The 20,876-nt window shown below is 41.3% G+C and overlaps 2 protein-coding genes across 14 annotated transcripts in view; both read right to left on the bottom strand.

Moving 5' to 3' along the window:
• Positions 1 to 13,798: 13,798 nt before the first annotated feature.
• On the bottom strand, positions 13,799 to 20,369 carry LOC109677200 (ral guanine nucleotide dissociation stimulator-like). Of its 2 annotated transcripts, XM_074052484.1 has the most exons (7): positions 18,950 to 20,369; positions 18,481 to 18,659; positions 16,029 to 16,222; positions 15,384 to 15,464; positions 14,589 to 14,782; positions 14,131 to 14,336; positions 13,799 to 14,043 (listed from the first exon to the last, which is right to left on the bottom strand). In XM_074052484.1, the coding sequence occupies exons 1-7, from the start codon at positions 19,044 to 19,046 to the stop codon at positions 13,951 to 13,953; spliced, it is 1,044 nt and encodes a 347-aa protein (XP_073908585.1). In that variant the 5' UTR covers positions 19,047 to 20,369; the 3' UTR covers positions 13,799 to 13,950. The 2 variants fall into 2 exon arrangements, with proteins under 2 accessions (XP_073908585.1, XP_073908586.1); XM_074052485.1 differs by lacking the exon at positions 18,481 to 18,659.
• Positions 20,370 to 20,374: 5 nt separating this feature from the next.
• LOC141415575 (uncharacterized) overlaps positions 20,375 to 20,876 on the bottom strand; it is a 32,282-nt gene continuing 31,780 nt past the window's right edge. For all 12 annotated transcript variants that reach the window (XM_074052495.1, XM_074052494.1, XM_074052496.1 and 9 more), the window contains one exon: positions 20,375 to 20,479. In XM_074052495.1, the coding sequence (XP_073908596.1) occupies positions 20,475 to 20,479 (5 nt within the window). In that variant the 3' untranslated portion in view covers positions 20,375 to 20,474. The remainder of the gene's footprint in view (positions 20,480 to 20,876) is intronic.

Raw genomic sequence — 20,876 nt, 5'->3', positions numbered from 1 at the left:
TCTCTTTAAAGGAAGTCAATCAGACAAAATCATTGAAAATAAATTTTACAGCATACTTATCACAAAAAAAATCACTTCTGCATTTACTTTCTGAAATGAAGCTGTGATGGTCAGCAACATATTATGGATCCACTGAAAGAAAGCCCTATGTTTTAGGGTTTTCTAATGTTTTATAACTAAGAAGAGATTTCAAAGTTCTTACAAAAATAAGTTGGAAAAAATGTGAAATTTACCATGATAAGAATTTAGTTAGTAGACCTTTAAAATTAATACTTGTATTCCAATAAAGACAACAATACTTAAGTCCAAACATGTTGGAAAAAAGGACAATTTTTTACAAATTATACAAGAAAAGCTAACTAACATAATACCCAAAATAAATGAAAAGATGTTCAAATACCCATTTACCCACATTTACTTGCTACCCACAGGTATGCTCATACAAAGCTCTATTCATTGTCACCAAAAGGAAGAATTAGCCCAAGTACCCACAGGCAGATGAGTGGACAGATTGTGGTAGATACAGACCATGGAATATTCAACCAGAAAAGGGGATGAAGCACTGATACATGAGACCATGCTAAGAATAAGAAGTCAGAGACAAAAAGCCACATCCACAATAGGTTAAAAAAAAAAACAGAGCCAAGAAACAGTAAATGTTGAGGGGCTTAAAAGCAGGACAGGTGTGAAATGTGTCAGTCAGTTCTCTGTCTCTGTGACAGATACCTGGAAAACTTATAAGGAGGAATGGTTTGTTTTGGCTCATGGTTTTGAGGCTTCAGTTCATGACCATCTGTCTTCACTGTTTTGGGGCCTGTGGTGAGGCAGAGCATCGAGGCCAGAATGGATAATGGAGCAAAGCTGCTTGCCCCATGGTGGCTTGGAAGAGAAAACTAGAAAAGAAGAACCAGGGTCTCAATATTCCATTCAAAGAAACAGCTCTGATGACCTAACTTCCTGATATTAGACCTTGTATCCTAAAAGGTCCACCTGCTCTCGGTAGCATCACCACTGGGGACCACATCTCTAAAAACCGATGAGCTTTTAGGGAAACACAGGTTCCAAACCATAAGGGGAGGAACTGCTTGATGGGCATAGGTTTTCTGTTTTTGGAGTGATGAAAATATTTTCAGAGGAGATGTAGATAGTGATTGTACAGCATTGCAAATATACTAAATGCACTAATAGTTCTTTTTAAAGTGTTGGGTTGTGTGTTCTATTAATTTAACTTCTATCATTAAAAATGGTAAGCATGGCACTATGGACTACTGATTTGACTAATTCTCTCGTGTTCACTATGTGTGTCTTCTACCAAACACTGTACTGTGTCATCCAGGCAGACTGAATGTCTTTTTAGCACCCTGTCAAGTGTAGGATAGAGACTGATCTAGTATTTTGTATGGGTTATTGAAGCTTTCCTTTTTGAATGTCCATCTTCTAATTTTACAAGTTGATTATTTTGTAGTTAAAAATAACTCTCTTAACTTCAGTGGAGATGTGCAACAGGTTGTTCCTAAGTTATCAATATTCAAAGTCGGAAGCCTCAATGACTTGTTAAAATGCAGCAATGAATCAAGCGTGTTAACCAACAGATGGATATTTGGATCCCTAAGGATATGCCCGTGCAACACATTTGCAAATATACACTTCCCTCCATTTATCAAAATCTACCTCTAGGTGCTTTTGTTCTCCAAATGCTTTCCACAGAGGACATTTTCAGCAAGTTTTACAGTCAGGATATGGAATTTCCCCTTGTAATATTCTAGTATTCTTGTATTGTAGAAATTTGGGATTATAGTATCATTCTTACTGTCTAAATGACTGTACAGAAATACATTCATTTTACTCGACTTAGCTAGGACTTTAAAAGATTATTTAATCAGAGAATTTTGTTTCCTTTTTTGCAAAACATTTATAATCTGCAGAACTGGTATTACACAGGTCCCATAGTGTGGAATGCAGTGAGAATCTTTAGTGCTCTGCAATGACTTTCCCAGCCATGTGGCCACAAAATTTGCTCTGTGGTGATGGTGGAGAAGTTGAATTCTCCCATACACTTAGTTGGCCTCATTTTCTGCACTGCACTCCCCACTTCTGAGATAATATTGTCAGTTATTTTGTGTGGTCACTCTCTCACCCTCTAGAGTACATGCAGTGTAAATGTAGTTGCATACTGGGTTCTGTTCACTGCTATCTGTCCCATTTCTAGAACAATGCTCAGCCCCTTTGGGTGTTAAAAATGTTTTTGTTGAATGAATGAATGGAGTGGGTGCTAAGAAATAAAAATTTACTTATTATATGAATTTTAAACACATGAATATTATATTCTTGCTCTGCTAAAGAAAGAATGGAGCAGAGACAGAACAATTTCACCACCATTTAGTCTATAATTTTTTTCTTGTTGATACTATGATTATAATTGGCACTAGCATTAATATTAGTGGAAGAAACAAGAAAGTGTAAACTGCCAAGAACATCTTGGTAGCAAATGAAGCAGCATTGGATTTGTTATCTGTCCAATGACTCTATTTTGGTTTATAAGTAAATCATTGGGGAGAATGTGGTTAAGCCGATACTTTCTCCAATGAGACATGATAAAAGAATCCATGACTAAATGCCACATAATCCAAGTCGGCCCAGTCCTGCCAGTAAACAGCTGGGTAAATCTTTTCATGACTCATTTTTTCTGGGCCTCTCTTTTGTTATTTGTAAAATGAGGGAAGAGGGCCAGTCTGTCTGTAAGATACCTCTAAAATCACACATTCCATTGTTCCCACAGTTCTGGATCATTTATTTCCCACCCACCCCCTGTACGTCTTTCTTTCCATCTCACTGTTTTGAATTCTTTCTCTGTGCCTACATCTGAGGTCTCTTAGGAATTCTCTTCAATAGGCTATTATCTGGGTTCACTGGGTCCTTGTTTTGATTCTGAGGTCAGCTTCTGTCCACTCATTTGCCATCCATAACCAGTCTACAGCCAAACAAAACATATTGCACACACCATCACTTTCTAGGGCTAGTATGGGGGTCAAAAAACTCTAAAAGCACATTTCCCACCAGCTGACACTTAGTGTGTGTCTCCCAGCACTCAAAGTCCCAAATCAACTACAACCTGAGGGATCCACTGGGGAAGCCAGTCACACTATCACTTCTCTCATTCCATTTCCAGGCATTCCATTTATGGACAGGGATGTAGATTAAAGCAGGACACCAACTTGTTCTTTTCCTAAGAGTATAGGCCTGACTCCCAGCTCTGCCTTGGTGGAAGATCCCAGGATCCCTAAATTGGGGTTTCAGACCTTGGTCATCTTTTCATGCTTCTCTCTTATGGAACTCTTCCAGGACCCAGTCTACTGAGAGTCAACCATAACTTTGAACTTAACCTTTTTTGGTAGCAGCTTTTAAGTGAGAGCAAAGTTAGACATCCTGGTGTTGAAAATGCTACACGCATAAATGTTTTGTAACTACATTCTCTTCTTTGTTGTCTTCCAGTTGAAAAGATCCTTCAGACAAAATGACATCCTTTCATTGGTTTATTCGGAGGAAGTTTCATGACTTCACTTGTTGGTGCTAATGTTCAATCAAATGTTAATATTGAAACAGCACGTTAAAATGAGAACTATTTTAAATATCTGCAAGGGAAACCCACTATGCAGCAAAAACTCTTTTAAGAGAGTGTTTCCTGTTAAATAGCAAAAATTAGCACCATTTTGCAAATTGTAAAACATCAAATGTAAGACTAAAATAATTTTAGATTTCCATGATAGATTTTTCAGAGTTTTTAAAAAACATTATCACAAACTTCCATGTATTCTAAAATAATTAAGTAGAAATTCTTGGAGATATCTTGCCAAGGTCATTTGGAGATTATTCCCTGTGCTGCTTTGAAATAATAATAATAATAAACTGTAATGTGATTTGTAATTACTTAGAACACAGTAGACTCAAGCTACAGTAAATTCCTTCACAGTTGAACTAAACTGTTTAACACATGTAATGTCTAATTGACAATTCTGTATCAAAGTGTAAATTTTTCAAGGAAGGATACACAGCAAGTTTTTTTTTTAACATCTCAGTGACTGCTGTTTTGATTTGGATCCATTACTTCTGAATATTGCATGGCACTGACAAGCACTTGCCATTTTAAGACTGCATGGAGGCATTTAGCTTTCCATTCAGACATAATAACACATTATGCAAATCAGCTTGCAAAGGAAAGATGGAGGCTGACAGCAAATGAACTGTCAAACACCAGTTGCTAATAAATGAACATTTCTTTATAGATTGTCTTAATTTGGGGAGTTGAAAAATACACTTGCTGTGGTAGATCAGGGTGCTCAGCAAAGGCTTTGATGTTTGACTTACAATGGAATTCCTCCCCTCCTATTATAACAAGTTTCTGTTTAAAGAAAGCTCTCAAAACTTTAATTTTACAAAAGAAATTTATAAATAAATGTATTCCTACATTTTCATGGTTTAAAAACACTTTTATGTGATTTAATCTTGTGTGATTATTCACTCCTCAATTTGTGTTGTTCTAAATTAAGTCAAATACTTTAATTTGACTTAGACAAGAGATTATTCGAATTTACAGGAGTTTTGGACACTTGTGATTTTTACTAGACAGTGATTCTCAGAGAACACAACCAACTCTCTGAGAAGCCCTCTTAAAAAGGCAAATTCCTGGAAGTCTTATTACAAATGCATATTTCTGAGTCCCAACCAAGACAGATCTAATCAGAATTTCTGAGACTGAGTCCCACGAATTTGCGTTTTTAAAAAGCAGTCCAACACTTATTGTGCACAATAGTACTTCAGAATCTCTGGATGAGATCGTCCCTAAAGGTCTATGACAAGTACAAATTCAAGACTGCTAAAGCTGGAATTTGTATTTCAAATTAGGTGTGACATGAAGTTGGGAATTGAGTTGCGTAAGGTGAGCCTGGCTCAAGTGCAGCTTTTTTCACTCAGTGAGGCTTTCTTCTCTATTTGTCATCATGTGGTAGCAACCCCAATGAGTAACGTAAGAAACAAGCACAGAACCATTTCTCAGTGATGATAGGGTGCCAGAGAGGCCAGACTGGTGTAGGAGGATTCTACAGGTAGAAGAACTCAGTTGCAAAAATGAATGCAGGAGGCAGAGGTGAGGCTCTAGAGCCTTCTGTCCATGTCTAGAGCTCTGCCCAGATTCACTTGTTTCCACAGAACACAGAAAAGACAGAAAAGGTTTCCTTTCTCTCACTGTTAAAATAATTAATTGGGATGGCTTTAGAATGGCTCTAGTGTGCTGAGTTCCTATGGAAGCAAACCAAAACCCAACTCAGTGGAAAGATCATAGTCTCAGACAACAGTATTAAGCTGAACCAATCAAACATTGCCAACTAACTCCTAACTAGGGATTTTCCACTGCACTGATACCAATTGGCAACTGCTCCTTTAACCAACCAAACCTTTTCTTTGCTTTGTGACTGCAATCATCCTTTAAAAGCCCTCCCTTTGTTCCCTTTTGTTGAACCCCTCACCCACTTTCAGTGTTGAACTGCATGGTTCATGAATTGCTGTGTAGTTAAACCCATTATACTTTTAATGTGCAAAGTGTATGTTTTAGCACCTTTCATACATGTTCTGAAACCCATGAATCATTAGAAACAGGAACACTTTTCTGTTCCCTGACTCTGCTATACTGTTGGCTATTTGAGCTGTGAGTTCAGATTTTAACAGATTCATTTTTACATTTTTTTTGTGGTACTGGGGTTTGAACTCAGACCAAGTGCATCAAGCAGTAGATGCTCTACTGCTTGAGCTATGCCTACAGCCCTTTTTGTTCTGGTTATTGCTGAGTTAAGGTCTCATTTTTCCCCTGGGCTGGCCTGGACTACTGTCCTCCTATTTATGCTTCCTGCAGTAGGCGGGATGACAGACAGGCCACCACGTCCAGCTATCAGTTGATATGTGGTCTTGTGAACTTTTTGCCAGGGCTGTCCTGAAACCAGCATCCTCCAAAATAGAAGTTCACCACCATGCCTATCTATTGGTTGGGATGAGATCTCACAAAATTTTACCTGAGCTGGCCTGGAGCTGTGATCCTTCTGTTCTCAGCCTCTGGAGTAGCTAGGATTACAGGCATGAGTCACTGGTGCCTGGTTCATTTTTGCATCTTTTCATTTGACTTTGAGTGAGTCTTCATTTTTGTGTGCTGTTCAGGTGGCTGGGAAAATATTCCCTTTATTAGCATCCTTTCATGTGGAGGCATCCTAGAGTGTTTCTCACACTGAAGTGTAGCTGCTGCTTCTGACAACCCCATATTCTGTCTGCATTAGTGTCCCAGCCCAGCAAACAGCAGTCAGGTTCCCCCAAGCCCTCAAAGAAGAGGTCTTGACCTTGGCCCCTGACCTTGCTGGACCTGTATAGCCCAGGTGTAGAAGAATCTTGCTAAATCTTTTAGAGAGAATTTCCCACTGTATCTGATCAAATTCTTCAGCTCCCACCATCGATATGTGAGCACCCTGTTGCCATCAGCCAGAACACTGTTAAGTTGGTTGAGCAAAAATCCCCTACACTGAATGTCTCCTCTTAGTGGTTTTCCATCCACAGGACTCATTCTGCCCATCAGCTATGCATCCCTATTTTATTGTCTTCATAACTGAGTCCACTACTGAGGTCACTTTTCCCCTAGTTGCAAGAGTTCTGAATAAAATCTGGTTTTACTTCATTAACCATTTCCTGGTTCTGGTTCTCTTTAACATTACACTACTAGAATTTGGATAGGATTAGATTTATCACTGTGTCCCAGGCCTCTCAGCCAGGACCCCACTGCTCTCATTCAAAGCCATTTTCTGTGCTATGGGCTGGATGATCTGGGAGCCTTTGGAGTCCAAGTCCTAGACCTGGGATCCAAGTAATAGATCTGACTCCTATGATTCTCTGAATCTTTTGTTTGGAAAATGCCTCCTTGCTGAGGTTTGTTTTGGTTGTGTGTTTCGAGTGGGGTTTACTCCTTCACTCCTCAACTGGCCATTTTTCCTGGCTCTCTGTAATGCTCCTCTGTTCTCTTGGTTCCTGCTTTCCAGTGAGAACCTCTCAATCTACTGAAACTCTCCCACCTTTTAAAAAATCTGCTGACTATATGCTCCACCAACTCTTTCCTGTTGGCAAGAGATTATTAAGAGTAACTTGGGAACTTCATTCACTTTGTTCAGACAACTCTGCTCTCTGGTGCATCTAAGGTCTCTCCTCCTCTTTTCCCTCTTCCTCTATTGACTCTGTTCTTCTGTGAGCTCCTCTGTGTCCTGTGAAATGATCCTTCAATCTCCTACCTCCTCTATCCTTTGCACACACTGCCAGACTTTTTCTTTCCCAGTCCAGCCCTTCTATCCCTATAGTCATGTGAACTTTAGGTTTCCTGCCCCACTGGGGGCTATCAAGGAACCCAGATCCCCCCTTCTGAAAGCAACCAGTTAGAGCTGAAAAGACAAAAAATAAAGCTAACTTGAAACAGGTTAGATATTTTATTTAGTCAGATGGCCTTTGAAAACTGTTGACAGACTGCTTCTGATTCTTAAAAGGTCTATTGTTCAAAATTTAGTCCACAAGTTCCATAAAATAAGGGCAAATGAATGTGGTTGATGTACTTCACAAACAAGAATGAATGTAGAATTTTTAAATCTGTTGCAATCACTGTAAGAAGGAGACTAAAGTAAAAAGGAGAAGAATAGAAGAGACGAACCAATCTGGGTTCTAATACATATGTGCACGGAAATGTCACGAGGGAACTCCCTGAATAGCTATCATAAACAAACAAGAATATCGTTTTTTTCTTTTACAAAACCAGAGAACAGGAGGGTGGATCAGAACTGTTGGGGGGTGTTGGTTCCAGTGGGATGGGGGAGGAGGTGGGGAAAGGGTGTGGGTGATGAATATAGTGCAAATACTGTAGGAAGTGGAAAAATGAGGCCCGTGGAAACTGCTCCAGGAGTGGGGGAGGGGAGACTGATGGAGGGGTGAATTCAATATGATGTATTTGATTTATTGTAAGAAGTTTTGTAAACGCTGCAGTACCCCTATCCAGCACAAAACCCAGAAAATTTTCATAGTCTGTCCCACAGATAGATGTAAAACGCATTACCCATTACGCTGAGCACTGAATCGTAATTTGTTCTATTTGAAAAAAATTTTGTTCTATCTAAAATCTGTAAAGTGTAACAAAGATTAGAGCCCCCTATTTTATATAAGCTAGTGAGCTTTGTGTTAATCCAAGTCATGGCTAAAGTTCAGAAAGGAAGCTCTAACGTCTCCATTTGCACCGGTCTGTGAGTGTGTGCACATACAGATATGTGTGTGCATGTATAGGTGTATAGACAGACACATGTACACGTATACATGATAGTTCTCTACCCCTTGGTGGTATTATCAAATTAACTTACAGTTTCTTAAAAGAACTTTATTCAAATTGGATGATATGTGCTCATATAAATTAAATATTTCTATAAATCCAAGAAATGTACAAACTAACCCAAATGGTAATTTGATTCTAACTCAAATGTTTTTCAGGTTCATGTGACTTGAGTAAGACTAGCTTGGGATTGTTAGTTTAATAAAGCAATTAGAGTGTCTTGTTAGTTATCAGCATTAAATATCATATGAACACATAATTTTATTCTGCTTGGATTTACTAGCCAAATAACATATTATAATATTTACCAGGTGTTTAGGATGATAAAAATTATAAATTCAACCTAAAGTTGAAACAAAAATGAATACCAGTTGCTGTGTATATCATGCACAGAAGCAAAGAAAACACAAGCCCATTTGCTTCACCTCTTTAGGTTTTTTTACTTTGGGTTTTTGTTCGTTTGTTTGTTTTAGGTACTGAGGTTTTAATTCAGGACCTCACGCATGCTAAGTGCTCTACCACTTGATCCACTTGATCACCCTGCCTTTTCACTTTTGTGATTTTTAAAACTCTTGCCTAACATGCATGTATTGTAAAAATAGCAGGAAAATAACTTGAAATTATGGTGAGCTTTATTTAATATCTTAAAAAATTTATCTCAAAAACCCAAGCATAATTGTTGAGAGCATGTGTGTTAAGTTGACTTAAGTGGAATAAATTTTTGTGCAGGGACTTTCCAACAACACTTATGTTTTATTATATCTGCCTAAAAATACTTTCTGAAACCTTTTTAGGGGCTTTTGCCTTTTGCCCATTTGACCTATGCTAAATTAAGTAACAGATATTCATTAATAATGTATAAGTAAGATTAATTACTAAATCATTGAGTATAACTTTAAGAGCATAAACTTTAATGTCTTTATTCATACAGAAGCTAAATATATTTGCCTTTGTGGGTAGACATGTTCTTCTTGGCTACATTGGAACACTGTACAATGAAGAATCTTCTATCCGTAAAAAATTGTCAGTTACTATACTCATAAAATTTTCTAGTCTGCTCCAGAATCCTGGTATGTAACAGACATTTTACAATTGCTGCTTCTTAGTTTTCTCTGTTGAGAGGCTAGAGTGGCTTAAAAGGTGGAGCCCAGCACCCTGAGTTCAAACTCCAATACCACATTGGAAAAGAAAATGTTGTTACAAGGAAAATAACATATATGCAAAGAATACAAGGCATGTAGCATGTTTTCCCATAATAAAGGGGAAGAGGGAGTAATTTTGTTTTAATATAAAATGACTTGTTCTAGAATGAGAAAGAGGAAAATTCAGGTACCAAATGGACTGGATGTAAAAACTTATGGAAGATTTGCAGAAAAGAAAGCTTGGGTGGTTGAATGTAAGCTTGAGTATATTCATTTACAAAGGTTTTTTATGGACAAAATTTCTTGAATTATCTGTCTGCTGTTTGTAAGGCATTATAAGAGAGTTTTCTTTCTTTTTAATTAACCCAGCAAGGACAGAAGCAAAAATTTTGTGTCTTATGAGAATAATTTCCTAGGCCTTTTGTTACCTTTACCATGTCTGTGAGTATTTCAGAAAACCTTTCAAAACTGCTGAAAGTTTTTAATAATTATGTTATCACTTATGGGCACTTTGAAATCTTTTATTGTCACTTTGGATAAATAGGTAGCTAAGTATTATATCACAGTGACCTGTGATCTTACTTAATCAAATGTTCAAACCTTTTTGACATTTTTGCTATAGTTTCCTCAAATCACACCCCAAATGAAATCTTGACCTCAAAATGATTTTGAGAGTTCTCAGAGAGACCTTGGAAAAATCTTAAAAAAAAATTGTTTTATCTTTTAAAAAGAGAAACCTAAAAAAAGTCATGTTTATTTGATTTATTAAATTGTCTAGGAAACATTATAAATTAGGATACATTTACCTGTTGCTAAGTTGTATTTTCACAGGTAGAAGTTTTTAATCCAAATATTTCATAAATTGTTTAGCTCCTAGAAATTTATTAATGCCCACACTGTATACGATATGTGATTTATGATGTTATTATTCAGAATCCTAGGTATTGTTTTTAAATGTTATGTTATACAAAAATAAACAAATCTCCTTCTCAGAACGTGCCCAATGAATCTAATTAGATTTTTAGCCTTGGTCATTTAGAGACTCTTCTCACCATAGATACTTACTGTTTTACTCTGGTAATTTCCTGAACATGCTTATAACCAGCTACAGGGTGCCTTGTCTTTAACAGCTATCTTAAACAAAAATGTCATTTTTTTAAAAAAACAAAACAGGTCCTGTCTGGGGGGTTGGTACCAGTGGGAGAGTGGGAGGATACAAGAAAAGAGTACAGAAGTGTAAATATGGCAGGAATATTATGCTTGTAATTAATTAATATGTATATTTAAATGGAAAAATGAGACCTGTTGAAACTACCCCAGGAATGAGGCGGAGTGGGGAGGGGAATGGTGGAGGATAAAGGAGGATGATGGAGAGGGCGAATTCAACTATGATATATGGTAAGAATTTTTGTAAATGGCACAATGGACCCCCAATACAAGAATAAAAATAAATAAATAAATAAATAAAACTTAAAAAAGCAAAAGGAGACAGTCTGAGAGCTGCTATTAGACTCATCCATGCTCTGTTCCAGGATGTGACCATGACTGTGACATTGTTGTGCCACCAAAGACTCATAAACTTTAAACCAGGAAACTTATAGGTTTTCCATTCCTGTCCTTGCTCCACCACCTAGCATTGCTTCCAGCTCAATAGCTAGAACTCTTCTCATCTAGCTCCCTCAACCGCCAACCCCCACCTCTGTAGTCTGCTCCAAGCACCAATCTTTGTTTTTCCTTTTATTTGTATAAAAAATTCCCCTCATTAAGTACCTAATGGTTTACATTGTCTAGCAAATATCCTCTGCTACCAAGTCCATAAGAGCAAAAGAATGGGAAATGAGCTCAGGTTGTTCAGAAGAAAGGACATAGTCTCTTTTTCCCTTGAACAAGAGGAAGAACTGACAAAGGGTCTCTTCCTGACCAGCATTAGTCAGGCTCCCATAAGCCCTCTTCTCTACCACAACTCCACCTTCACCTCTGTCCTTGCTGGGTCTGCACTGTCCATTTGTAGAAAGAATTCTGCTAAGGATTTAAAGAGAATTAAGAAATGCAAATTAAAACCATGCTAAGATTCCACCTCACCCCTGTTAGAATAGCCATCATCAGCAACACCACCAACAACAGGTAACCCATTGAAAGGCAATGTTCAGGAACATTTTGTGTTATAAGTCTATTCAGGTGATTAATTTCCTCTTGGTTCAGTTTTGGATGATCATATGTATCTAGAAATCTGTCCATTTCTTTTAGATTTTCAAATTTATTGGAATATAGGTTCTCAATGTAGTCTCTGATGATTTCCTGGACTTCCATGGTGTTTGTTGTTATCTCCCCTTTTGCATTCCTAATTCTACTAATTTGGGTTTTTTCTCTCCTCATTTTAGTCAGGTTTGCCAGGGGTCTATCGATCTTGTTTATTTTTTCAAAGAACCAACTTTTTGTTTCATTAATTCTTTGTATGGTTTTTTTGGTTTCTATTTCGTTGATTTCAGCTCTTATTTTTATTATTTCTCTCCTTCTATTTGTTTTGGGATTTGCTTGTTCTTGTTTTTCTAGGAGTTTGAGATGTATCATTAGGTCATTGATTTGGGATCTTTCAATCTTTTTAATATATGCACTCATGGCTATAAACTTTCCTCTCAAGACTGCCTTAGCTGTCTTAAAAAGAGTTTTAAGTCCATCTTCGTCAATGCCTTGAATTTCCTTGTCAAAGACCAGATTTGAAAAACCCATGCATATTCTTGATAATATTGGATTCCTTTTATCCTGTGGCCCTGGAAAGCAGTTATGACTAAGAAATTTCTCACTGCATACTTTATCTTTTGAAACAGCTAACTGCAAGAAGTCCTTCTTCTTCACAACTTAAAGTCCATCAACCCTTCCACTTGACTCCCTTGTTTGATGCCTCTGTAAAACTTTTGTGTTTTCCTGCAGAAATGAAAGTTCTCACTATTGCAATAGTCGGAATAAAATTAACTTCTGCATTCTCCAATTTATATTTTATACCATGACTTAAGATTGCACTTCATTTTAAAACTCCCCTTTACTCAAGCCAAATAAAAACACAGTCTCTTTTGTTCGTTCCCTGACAGATATCTCAGGACTTAAAGGGAAGAATAATTTCTGGCCTTATGTATCGAAATCCTGATCATTTGTAATGAAGCATGGATTTGATTTTGTATATTTTTAGCTAGTGTCCTGATTTTTGCTGCTAGTTCCTTGTGTTGTGATTTATATATATATTCCACCACTGCAAATTTCATTCAATGATTTAACAACTTTTGTGACTTTTATATAGAAATACATTCTTTCTAGAGATCTTCTCCTCACTGTAAGAGCTATAAGAAAATTGGGTTTGTGAGTCTCCTTTATTTGTGTGTTTTGAGATCAAAATCACTAAAAATGCCACCCTCCTAAGAGGAGAAAAGGGTTTTTAAATTTGGATTTACTCTTAACTGAGGGATAAAAGGGATAAATTTGGTACTAAAATTAAAATATCTCTGTCTTTGTGTTTGTCGGTGTATAATTCAAAGAAGTTCTGAGCATTATAGTTTCCATACTATTTTCCTATATCCAAATGGTATTACCAAATTAGATTCTAAAGTTTCATTGGAATAGACTTAGGGATTAGTCTTAGGGATATTAATAGCCAAACAGGTTGCTGTCCAGGAACTGTGACTCCCACAAATGACAAATGCAACCCATTGGTTTATAAACTCTGACATCAAGGTCATCCCAGTATGACTCGAAAGTCCTTTCCTCTCTCAGGGACCCAGTATGACTCAAAAGTCCTTTCCTCTCTCAGGGAGCAGTCCATTTGTCACTCATGCTCACACACTCCTGGACCTGGTGAACACAGCATCCATCTCTTTCACACAAAGCCCTGCACTCTAAATACCATGTTATACTCACAAAAGGGATGGGTCAGCCATCTCCAGCCTCAATCAAATGCCTGAGGTCATAGCATAGGAGGTAAATATATGCATAGATGCACCTCTACCCCATCCCTGACTCTGCACAGTAACTGGAGGGAGCACACATCTACAGTCCAAAGGTTGACCTGAAGTTTTGCATTAAGAAAATGGCCCTCTTCAGGTTGAATTGAAGGGGAAAATGGCTTTTAGCCAGGAGATGCCAGGTGTGTGCAGAACCAGCCTAAAGGACACTTGCTACCACCCTCCCCTGCAGACCCATTCACAGCATCTGTCAGCATGAAGTGCTATGCTACTAGGTCTGAAGGAAATGCCATGAAGTTTGGCATCTAATGTCAAAGAGTAAAGAAAATTATGTTTATTTATGTCAAATAATGTTGTCAATTAGTTACAATAATGTAAATAATCAATATGTAAATAATGTAAATATCATATGAACAGTAATTTTCATAGACTCATTTTTATATCACAAAAAGAATAAAACAAACTAAGAAAAAAGGAAGTAAAGCTCCTCTTCCATTGGCTCATCCTCTTTGGAAATAAGGCCAGGGCAGGAAGGATCCTCTGATGGGAAAAATGCCTGTGAACCAAAGAAAGCCACATTTGAACAGAACAGGTGAGAACCGACACCATCCTGGCCTGCACAGCCACTCCCACCACTCATTACCATGAAGTGCTCTTCATGGTCCTCAGATATGGTAAGGAGCTGCGTGTCATCACTGATCATCTCCAGCTCCATGTCCTCAGGTATAGGGCTGGGAGAACTTATTGTTGGTCCTGGCATAGGATTTGGTTCAAATCTTTGGGCCTCTGAGGGAGATGGATCAGGCTCTGCATTGGGTTGAAGCGTCAGCAATTGAGCAGTTAAAAGCCCTGCAGGAGGAGACAAGATCCTCATATGAACGCCTTGTCCTCATGCTTTCAAAAATCAGAAAAGGCCAAGGTTGCCAGAGAAGCCAGAGCCCTGACTGCAGAGAAGAACACAGCCTAGACTGTGGTCCAAGTGCTGTGGAGTCACAGGCTCCTCATTCCTCCTTGCCCACCTCATAAAATGGAAGGTCCACACGGTGGGGCCCTGCACAGACCACTCCTCATGTGCCCAGCATGCAAACCCAGGCTCCTCACCTTCATAGGCTGTTTCACTGGGCTCCAGAAACTCCCACTGAAACAAGAGATGTTGGGCCAGGTACATCTCCTCTGAACCAGGCATATGGAGGTTCAAGTACGCTACCATCAATTTGAGGCAGGGAAACTCACTAGGTTCATAGAAATCCTCCCAGTACATGTTAAGCCACGTGTGAAGGATGTAGGTGAGTGCCCTGGAAGCACATAGAAGGGCAACAGAATCAGAAACTGGTCTTCCTTTCCCTGCACTGCCAGAGTGAATTTGTTGGACCTGGCATCCTGTGCCCATCCCTGTCTATACAGAGGACAGAACAACCAGACCAAACCTTTGTCTGTGCAGGAAGTGGCAGGGAAGGAAAAGAATAGGGAGATGCTGGGAGCCACCATGGGACAGTGCCAAGGCTAAATGGTCTGAGCACATCTCCCCTGTTCAGGGAATCTCTATATGCTGCTCTGTGTGTCTCTGTGATGTCAAATCCACTAAGGCATGTTCACCTGCTTGGCTTCCACAGGGCCCTGGTGTCCCTCATATATTGTGGTTCTAGCTGTGTCATTTCCCTAAGCAATATGTGTTGGCTGTCTGCCAATTACACTATTCAATTGACATGCTGACTGTGAGCACTCCAGGAATCTCAGTACTGGTGTCTCTCCAATAGAGAATCCACTAGATTCTCCACTAGAGAATCTCTCCAGACAATTTGGGGCCCAGTGTGTGCCTTGTCCTATCCAAAGCATCCCCTAAAAGTACACAGTCCTGGCACAGGTGCCCACCCTCTTTACCCAACAGCAGCTTACTTTTTCAGCTTGTTCTCTGGTCTATCAGCCTCATGCGAATCACACCATGCAGACTCACAGAAGCTGTCAACACTACTGAACCTGCGATGAAACATAGCATTACTGAGTAATTTTCCAAAGGAATGGAGCTCAGGACGTCAGGGATCTGCCTGCTTTTTGACTGACATATACTACATTCCTGGAAACCTGCCAACACGTACCAGGTGCCTCATGTTACATTGTGCAAGGAATGAAATCACCTGGCTCATTCCCAGATAACTTCCTCGGCCTGTGTTCCTCAGAACCCGAGAGCTGCCAATCTGCTTAAGACAGGTCAGATAGTACTCCATAGACTGGGGATTTTCTTTGAAAACTGGGAAGACTGATTGCTGAGGCCAAGAGTGAGTGAGGTCCAAGGTAGCATGATTCTCCCAGGAGGACTGGGGATGCACAGAGCAGCCACAGCCCTGGCTAGCTGCCTACACAACATCAGGCTCAAGACAACTGCTTCTATGGCTCATCCCTGTAGGCAATGGCAACACCTCATGAGGGTGTTCTATTGGGCACACTAGTGTCTACAATCAACCTGGGACAAGAGCAGGACACTGCATGGCCAAATCACAGCCAGGAGTGAGGGACTCCAGTGGGTAAGGAAACAGTGCTCACCATGTGAAGAGAACATAGAGAACATGCTCTGCAGTAGTGAACTGGCCATAGATGCCAAGAAAGTGGTTGAAAAATATGATGTCCCCAAGGAACATGGCAATCCAAAGTTGCTCCAATAAGTTCTCCAGGGAGCCAACCGTGTGTATTCCATTGCTCCCGGAATCCTCTTGTATGGACACGGGTGCATTTTCAATCTGGATGGGTATAATGAGGTGATATTCAAATATCAAACAAGAAACGCTATTTGCCTTCAGAGTGTAGAGAAAAATGTCCCAAACATATAGACACACACTCACACACACAAATTGGCAGGGATCTCTTGCTTTAAACAAGGTTCAGTATGGTCTGAAGGTTCCTTGACACCTATTCTGGTAATCACTGTGTCACCTTGGTGATCATGTGGCTTCATGGGACTGTAGTGACCCAACATCTGCCAATTTGTACTAGGCATCACTTGGGGAGGTCATGGGGAATGAGACTGTGGAAGTTGGGAGACACCAAGAGAACACTCTGCTCCCTGAAGAGTCTCCAGATCAGTGGGTTTGCTGAGGTTGCTCTGGAATGTAGATGCCTGGTCCCCTGGATCTACAAAGTTATTGGTCCGCAGTGCTATAAGAGGCTTATTCTCTGAAGTTATACTCTACCCACTCACTGCCCTCACACAAAACCTCCCCAAGGTGTACTGATATGCTGACCCCCTGGGGTGCCCAGTTCATGTGGAAAACCAGACACAGTCACAACCACATGCTACACCACATCAGCCCCAGGAAGATCTGGACAGCCCATTTTCCTACTCTGAGGAGACAGAGCTGCGTTTACACATGGACCCTCATTTAAGCAGGTGTGTGACTATGGCCAGGTATTGTATATTTCCTGTCCTTGGCACTGTCCCCATGTGCTAACTGTAGATGATGGTGGTGTTGGATGCCTAGAAAGTCCTTGCTTCTACATATCCCAGCGTGGCTGTATTTACTGTGACTCTTAGAGATATGTGGAACAGGTAGCTAATGCACCATCACAGAGAAGGAACAATTGGAGTAAGTTGAAAGACAAAGAATATAACGCAGGCCAAGTTGTGGTGATGCCCTCCTGTAATTTCCATACGTTGGAGGCTAATGGAACTGAATGTTGTCTTCCAGGACAGCCAGGGCCACACACCCAGAATGTGTCATTCATTCAACTATAAAAATGACACAGGATTCAAACCAAGCCTGAGTTCCACAATGGAATTGAGAAAAAATGACAAGTGCATGTGTATATGTGTGCCTGTGTGAGTGTGTGTGTGTATGGGTGTAGCAGGGGTGTTGGTTAGGACCAGGGCTGAGTCTGCATTGTGGGGAATCTGGTAGCACAGTGCCATTTCTATCATCCTCCTGGTACCAGATTCATGGGTGGGCACTTGTATTCTGACAAATCTCTCCCTTATTAAAGGACTCCTCAGAGTATCAAGTCACTCAGGATGGATAACTCCACAAATCAGGGCCCGCTTTTCATATCCATGCCAACTAAGCTATACCCACAACCACACAATGGAGGGTGGACTTTTGTACAGGGGAATGAGTGTCCTGCTCCCTGAACGACACAGCAGGATGAAATGCATGGGGTCCTCATCACTGAGGTGTAAGAGGGTGAGACAGGAGGACAAAGCAGAAGCCACAGAAGACAGAGAGAGATTGACTTTTCACACCATGATGATTGTGATCCACTCAGTACTGGATTCAATGGTGTATGTGCCTTGTCTGACATTCAGATCTCAGCTTCTTCTGAGAAGGCTGTGAGGAGCCACTGATTTTTACTACTCCGTGGAGTTCACCACCAAGGTGTGCCCCTGCCTTTGCCCAGCCCCTCCCATCCATGCATGATGCAGAGAAACTGAGTTGACAGTATGTGTGTGGGATATGGCTACATGGATTCAGGTTCCATTACCATGGCTGTCCTCCCTCTATTCACTAAAGTGACTTGGTGCCAAACAGGGCTTAAGGTCAAAGAAGCTCTTTAGAAGCTGTGGGTATCTCTAGTGACACACCATTATGAGTCCTACTTCTTCCTTCCTGTCTCAGTGTGCTGTCCATCTTGTGTCCATGCTCAAAGCTGCCTGGGCCTGGAGAACCCAGCACCGTGCTTTACCCTTTCACACAAACCCCTAGACTTTAACCTCCTATCTACTTAACACACTGAGTGGGGGTCAGTCAATTCAGACCTAACCCAAAGTCCTGAGGTCCTGGCACAGAAGACAAATGTATGCTTGGCTGCCCCTCTGTGCAATCTCCGAGTGCATACAGCCAGTTGTGGTGGCCTATCTCCACTGTTCAAATGGAGAACTCAGGTCTTTGGTTAAAGATCAGCTCTTTCCATAGTGATCCTGGTTATTAAAATGACCAGGGAATGCCAGGTCTGGACAGAGGAGGTCTGAAAGACACCTGTGAACACTCCTCCCGGCACCACCACTCACATCATCCACTACCAGGAAGTGCTCTTGCACCAGGTCTTGAGGCATGGCAATGAACTTAGTGTCCTCATCGATCCACTCCACATCCATGTCTTCAGCCATAGGCCCAGGAGAATTTGTTGTTGGTCCTGGCATAGGATTTGGCTCAAATCCTTGGGCCTCTGAAGGAGGTGGCTCAGGCTCTGCATTTGGTTGGGGAACCATCACGAGACCTGTTAATGTAGCTGCAGGAGACAAATCTCCAGAAGACCACCTTGGCCTGATGTTTTTGAACATCAGAGATAACCCCAGGCTGCCGGAGGAGCCAGAGCCCTGGCCCCACAACAGGAAACCTTCCTAGACTGTGGTCCCAGTGCTGCGGGGTTGTGGGTCCCTCATTCCACTTTGCCCAACTCCAGAAATAGAAGGTCCACAAGGTGGGGCCTACATAGACCACTCCTCATGTGCTAATGATGCATGCCACGCTCCTCACCTTCATATATGGCCCCACTGGGCACCCGGTACTCCCAGTGAACCAGGAAAAGTTGGGCCTCGCACTCCTCATGTATTCCAGACATTTGTAACTGCATGTATGTTGTGGTCAGTGTGAGGCAGGGAAACTTGGCAGAATTGTCAAAATTCTCCCAGTACTGGTAGAGCCATCTGCCAAGGATGGAGCTGATATCCCTGGATGCAGAGAGTAGGGCAGAAGAATGACAGAACTCACCTTGACTTTCTTTGTCCTTTTCCACCAGACTTGGAAGTGCTAGGATCCTGTGCCTGCTACCATCTTATCCAAAGGACAAGAAAAAGCAGACCAAATGTTTTGTCTGTCCAAGCAGTGGCAGGACAGGCACAGGGGCAGAAAGCCTGCATGGGGGGGGGGGAGGTAGAAGCTAAATGGCTTGAATCATCTTCCCTGATCAGGGATTCTCCACATACTGCTGTGTGTGCGCCTTGGCCTCCCTTGCCTCTGGGATGTCAACTCCACTAGGGCATGTCCTCTTCCTTGGCTTCTCTATGGGGCTAGTTTCTCTCACTTTGTGGTTCCAGCTGGTTCATCTCCATAAGCAATGCGTGTCAGCTGTCTGAGAGAACACTATTCCATTGCTGTGCAAGTTTCCCTCAGAGCACTTACAGTGCAGCTGGGGAACAGCTGACTCTCCACTAGTGATGAGGCCACCCTCACAGATTCTCTGGGGCCTGATGGGCAACAGGGTAGGCAAGCCCCAGGAGGATAGGCTGTATTGTGTATGATGGACTCTCAAAGGTGCCTTTTGCTGAGGCCCAAGCAGCCACTCCACACTCAGGTGCTCAGGACACAACCACAGCTCTCGTGGAGTCTTTTCAACTCAGGTGCCCCCCAACCTCAGACTTCTATTTGGAAGCAGGAGAGTTTGGGCACCCAGAGTGTGCCTAGTGCTACCCAAATGCAGCCCCTAAATGTCCCTATGGAGACTGGTACACATCCTCTTTACCCAATAGCTGGTCACTTTTTCAGTTTGTCCTCTGGTCTTTTTTCCTCATTGGAGTCATACCTTGTGGAGTCAATGCAGCTGTCACATCTACCGTGACACCTAGTGTTACCTGGTAACTTCCCACAAGAATGGAGCCCAGGAAATCCTTGACTTGCCTGCTCTTTTACTAAAATACGCTATGTGCCTGGAATCCTGCCCAAACACAGTAAAGCCTCATGTTGTATTTCAGAAATGAATGAAGCCACCTGGGTCTTTCCCAGCTAGTTTGCTGGGCCTGTTTTCCTGCATCCCCAAGAGCTCCCTGGACTGTGATATGACAGTGTTTGCTCCACAGAATAGAGAACTTCCTTTAAAAATGGGGAGGTGCTTTGCCAGGGCCAAGGGTAAGTGAAGACCAAGGTAGAATGATTCTCCTGGAGAAACTCTGGGCACACAGAAGAGAGCAGGGCAGTCCAAATCTGGTCTGTGAAATTCCCCAGGTTGTGTGCCTCAGGAATTTCATTATGGCAGGACTCTTCTTGGAGAGACACTGGTGGAGTTTCAATCTAGGTGGGGACAAATGACAATAAATTCAAACACAAAAGCAGTATCAAACAGCAAAAGGAGAGTGCACTGAGAAAATACCCAAAGATTTTCCACAAACACACACACACTGATAGGGATCTGTTGCTTTAGGTGGGGGATCAGATTCTACTAGATGTCCCTTGCCAGCTCTTCTGGCCATCCCTGGGTCACCTTTGGTGGCACCTGCAAAAATCAAGAGGCATCATGGGCTTGGGGAGAACGAGAGTCTCAACACTGGGATTAGGCCTCCTTTTGGGTGCTCCTGGGTACAGAGTATGTACAAATTAGGAGACACCAATTGTATCCCCTTCTCCCTGGAGGTTCTCTAGAGCAATGAGTTTGCTGAGTTACTCTGGAATGTAGATGACTTGTCCCCTG

The sequence above is a fragment of the Castor canadensis genome, chromosome 13 (genome assembly GCF_047511655.1).
Source record: "Castor canadensis chromosome 13, mCasCan1.hap1v2, whole genome shotgun sequence".
Taxonomy (NCBI): domain Eukaryota; kingdom Metazoa; phylum Chordata; class Mammalia; order Rodentia; family Castoridae; genus Castor; species Castor canadensis.
This window is presented reverse-complemented; position numbering and strand designations above follow the sequence as displayed.

Bases quoted from the DNA above. Each gene is read 5' to 3' on its own strand.
- LOC109677200 (XM_074052484.1), bottom strand. From the start codon at position 19,046: ATGCAGTTACAAATGTCTGGAATACATGAGGAGTGCGAGGCCCAACTT. The intron at 16,223-18,480 runs GTGAGTGGTGGT...ATACCCATCCAG, and splicing joins ACTTCCTGGTAGTGGATGAT to ATTGAAAATGCACCCGTGTC. The intron at 14,783-15,383 runs GTAAGCTGCTGT...ATGTGCTTCCAG, and splicing joins CCAGAGAACAAGCTGAAAAA to GGCACTCACCTACATCCTTC.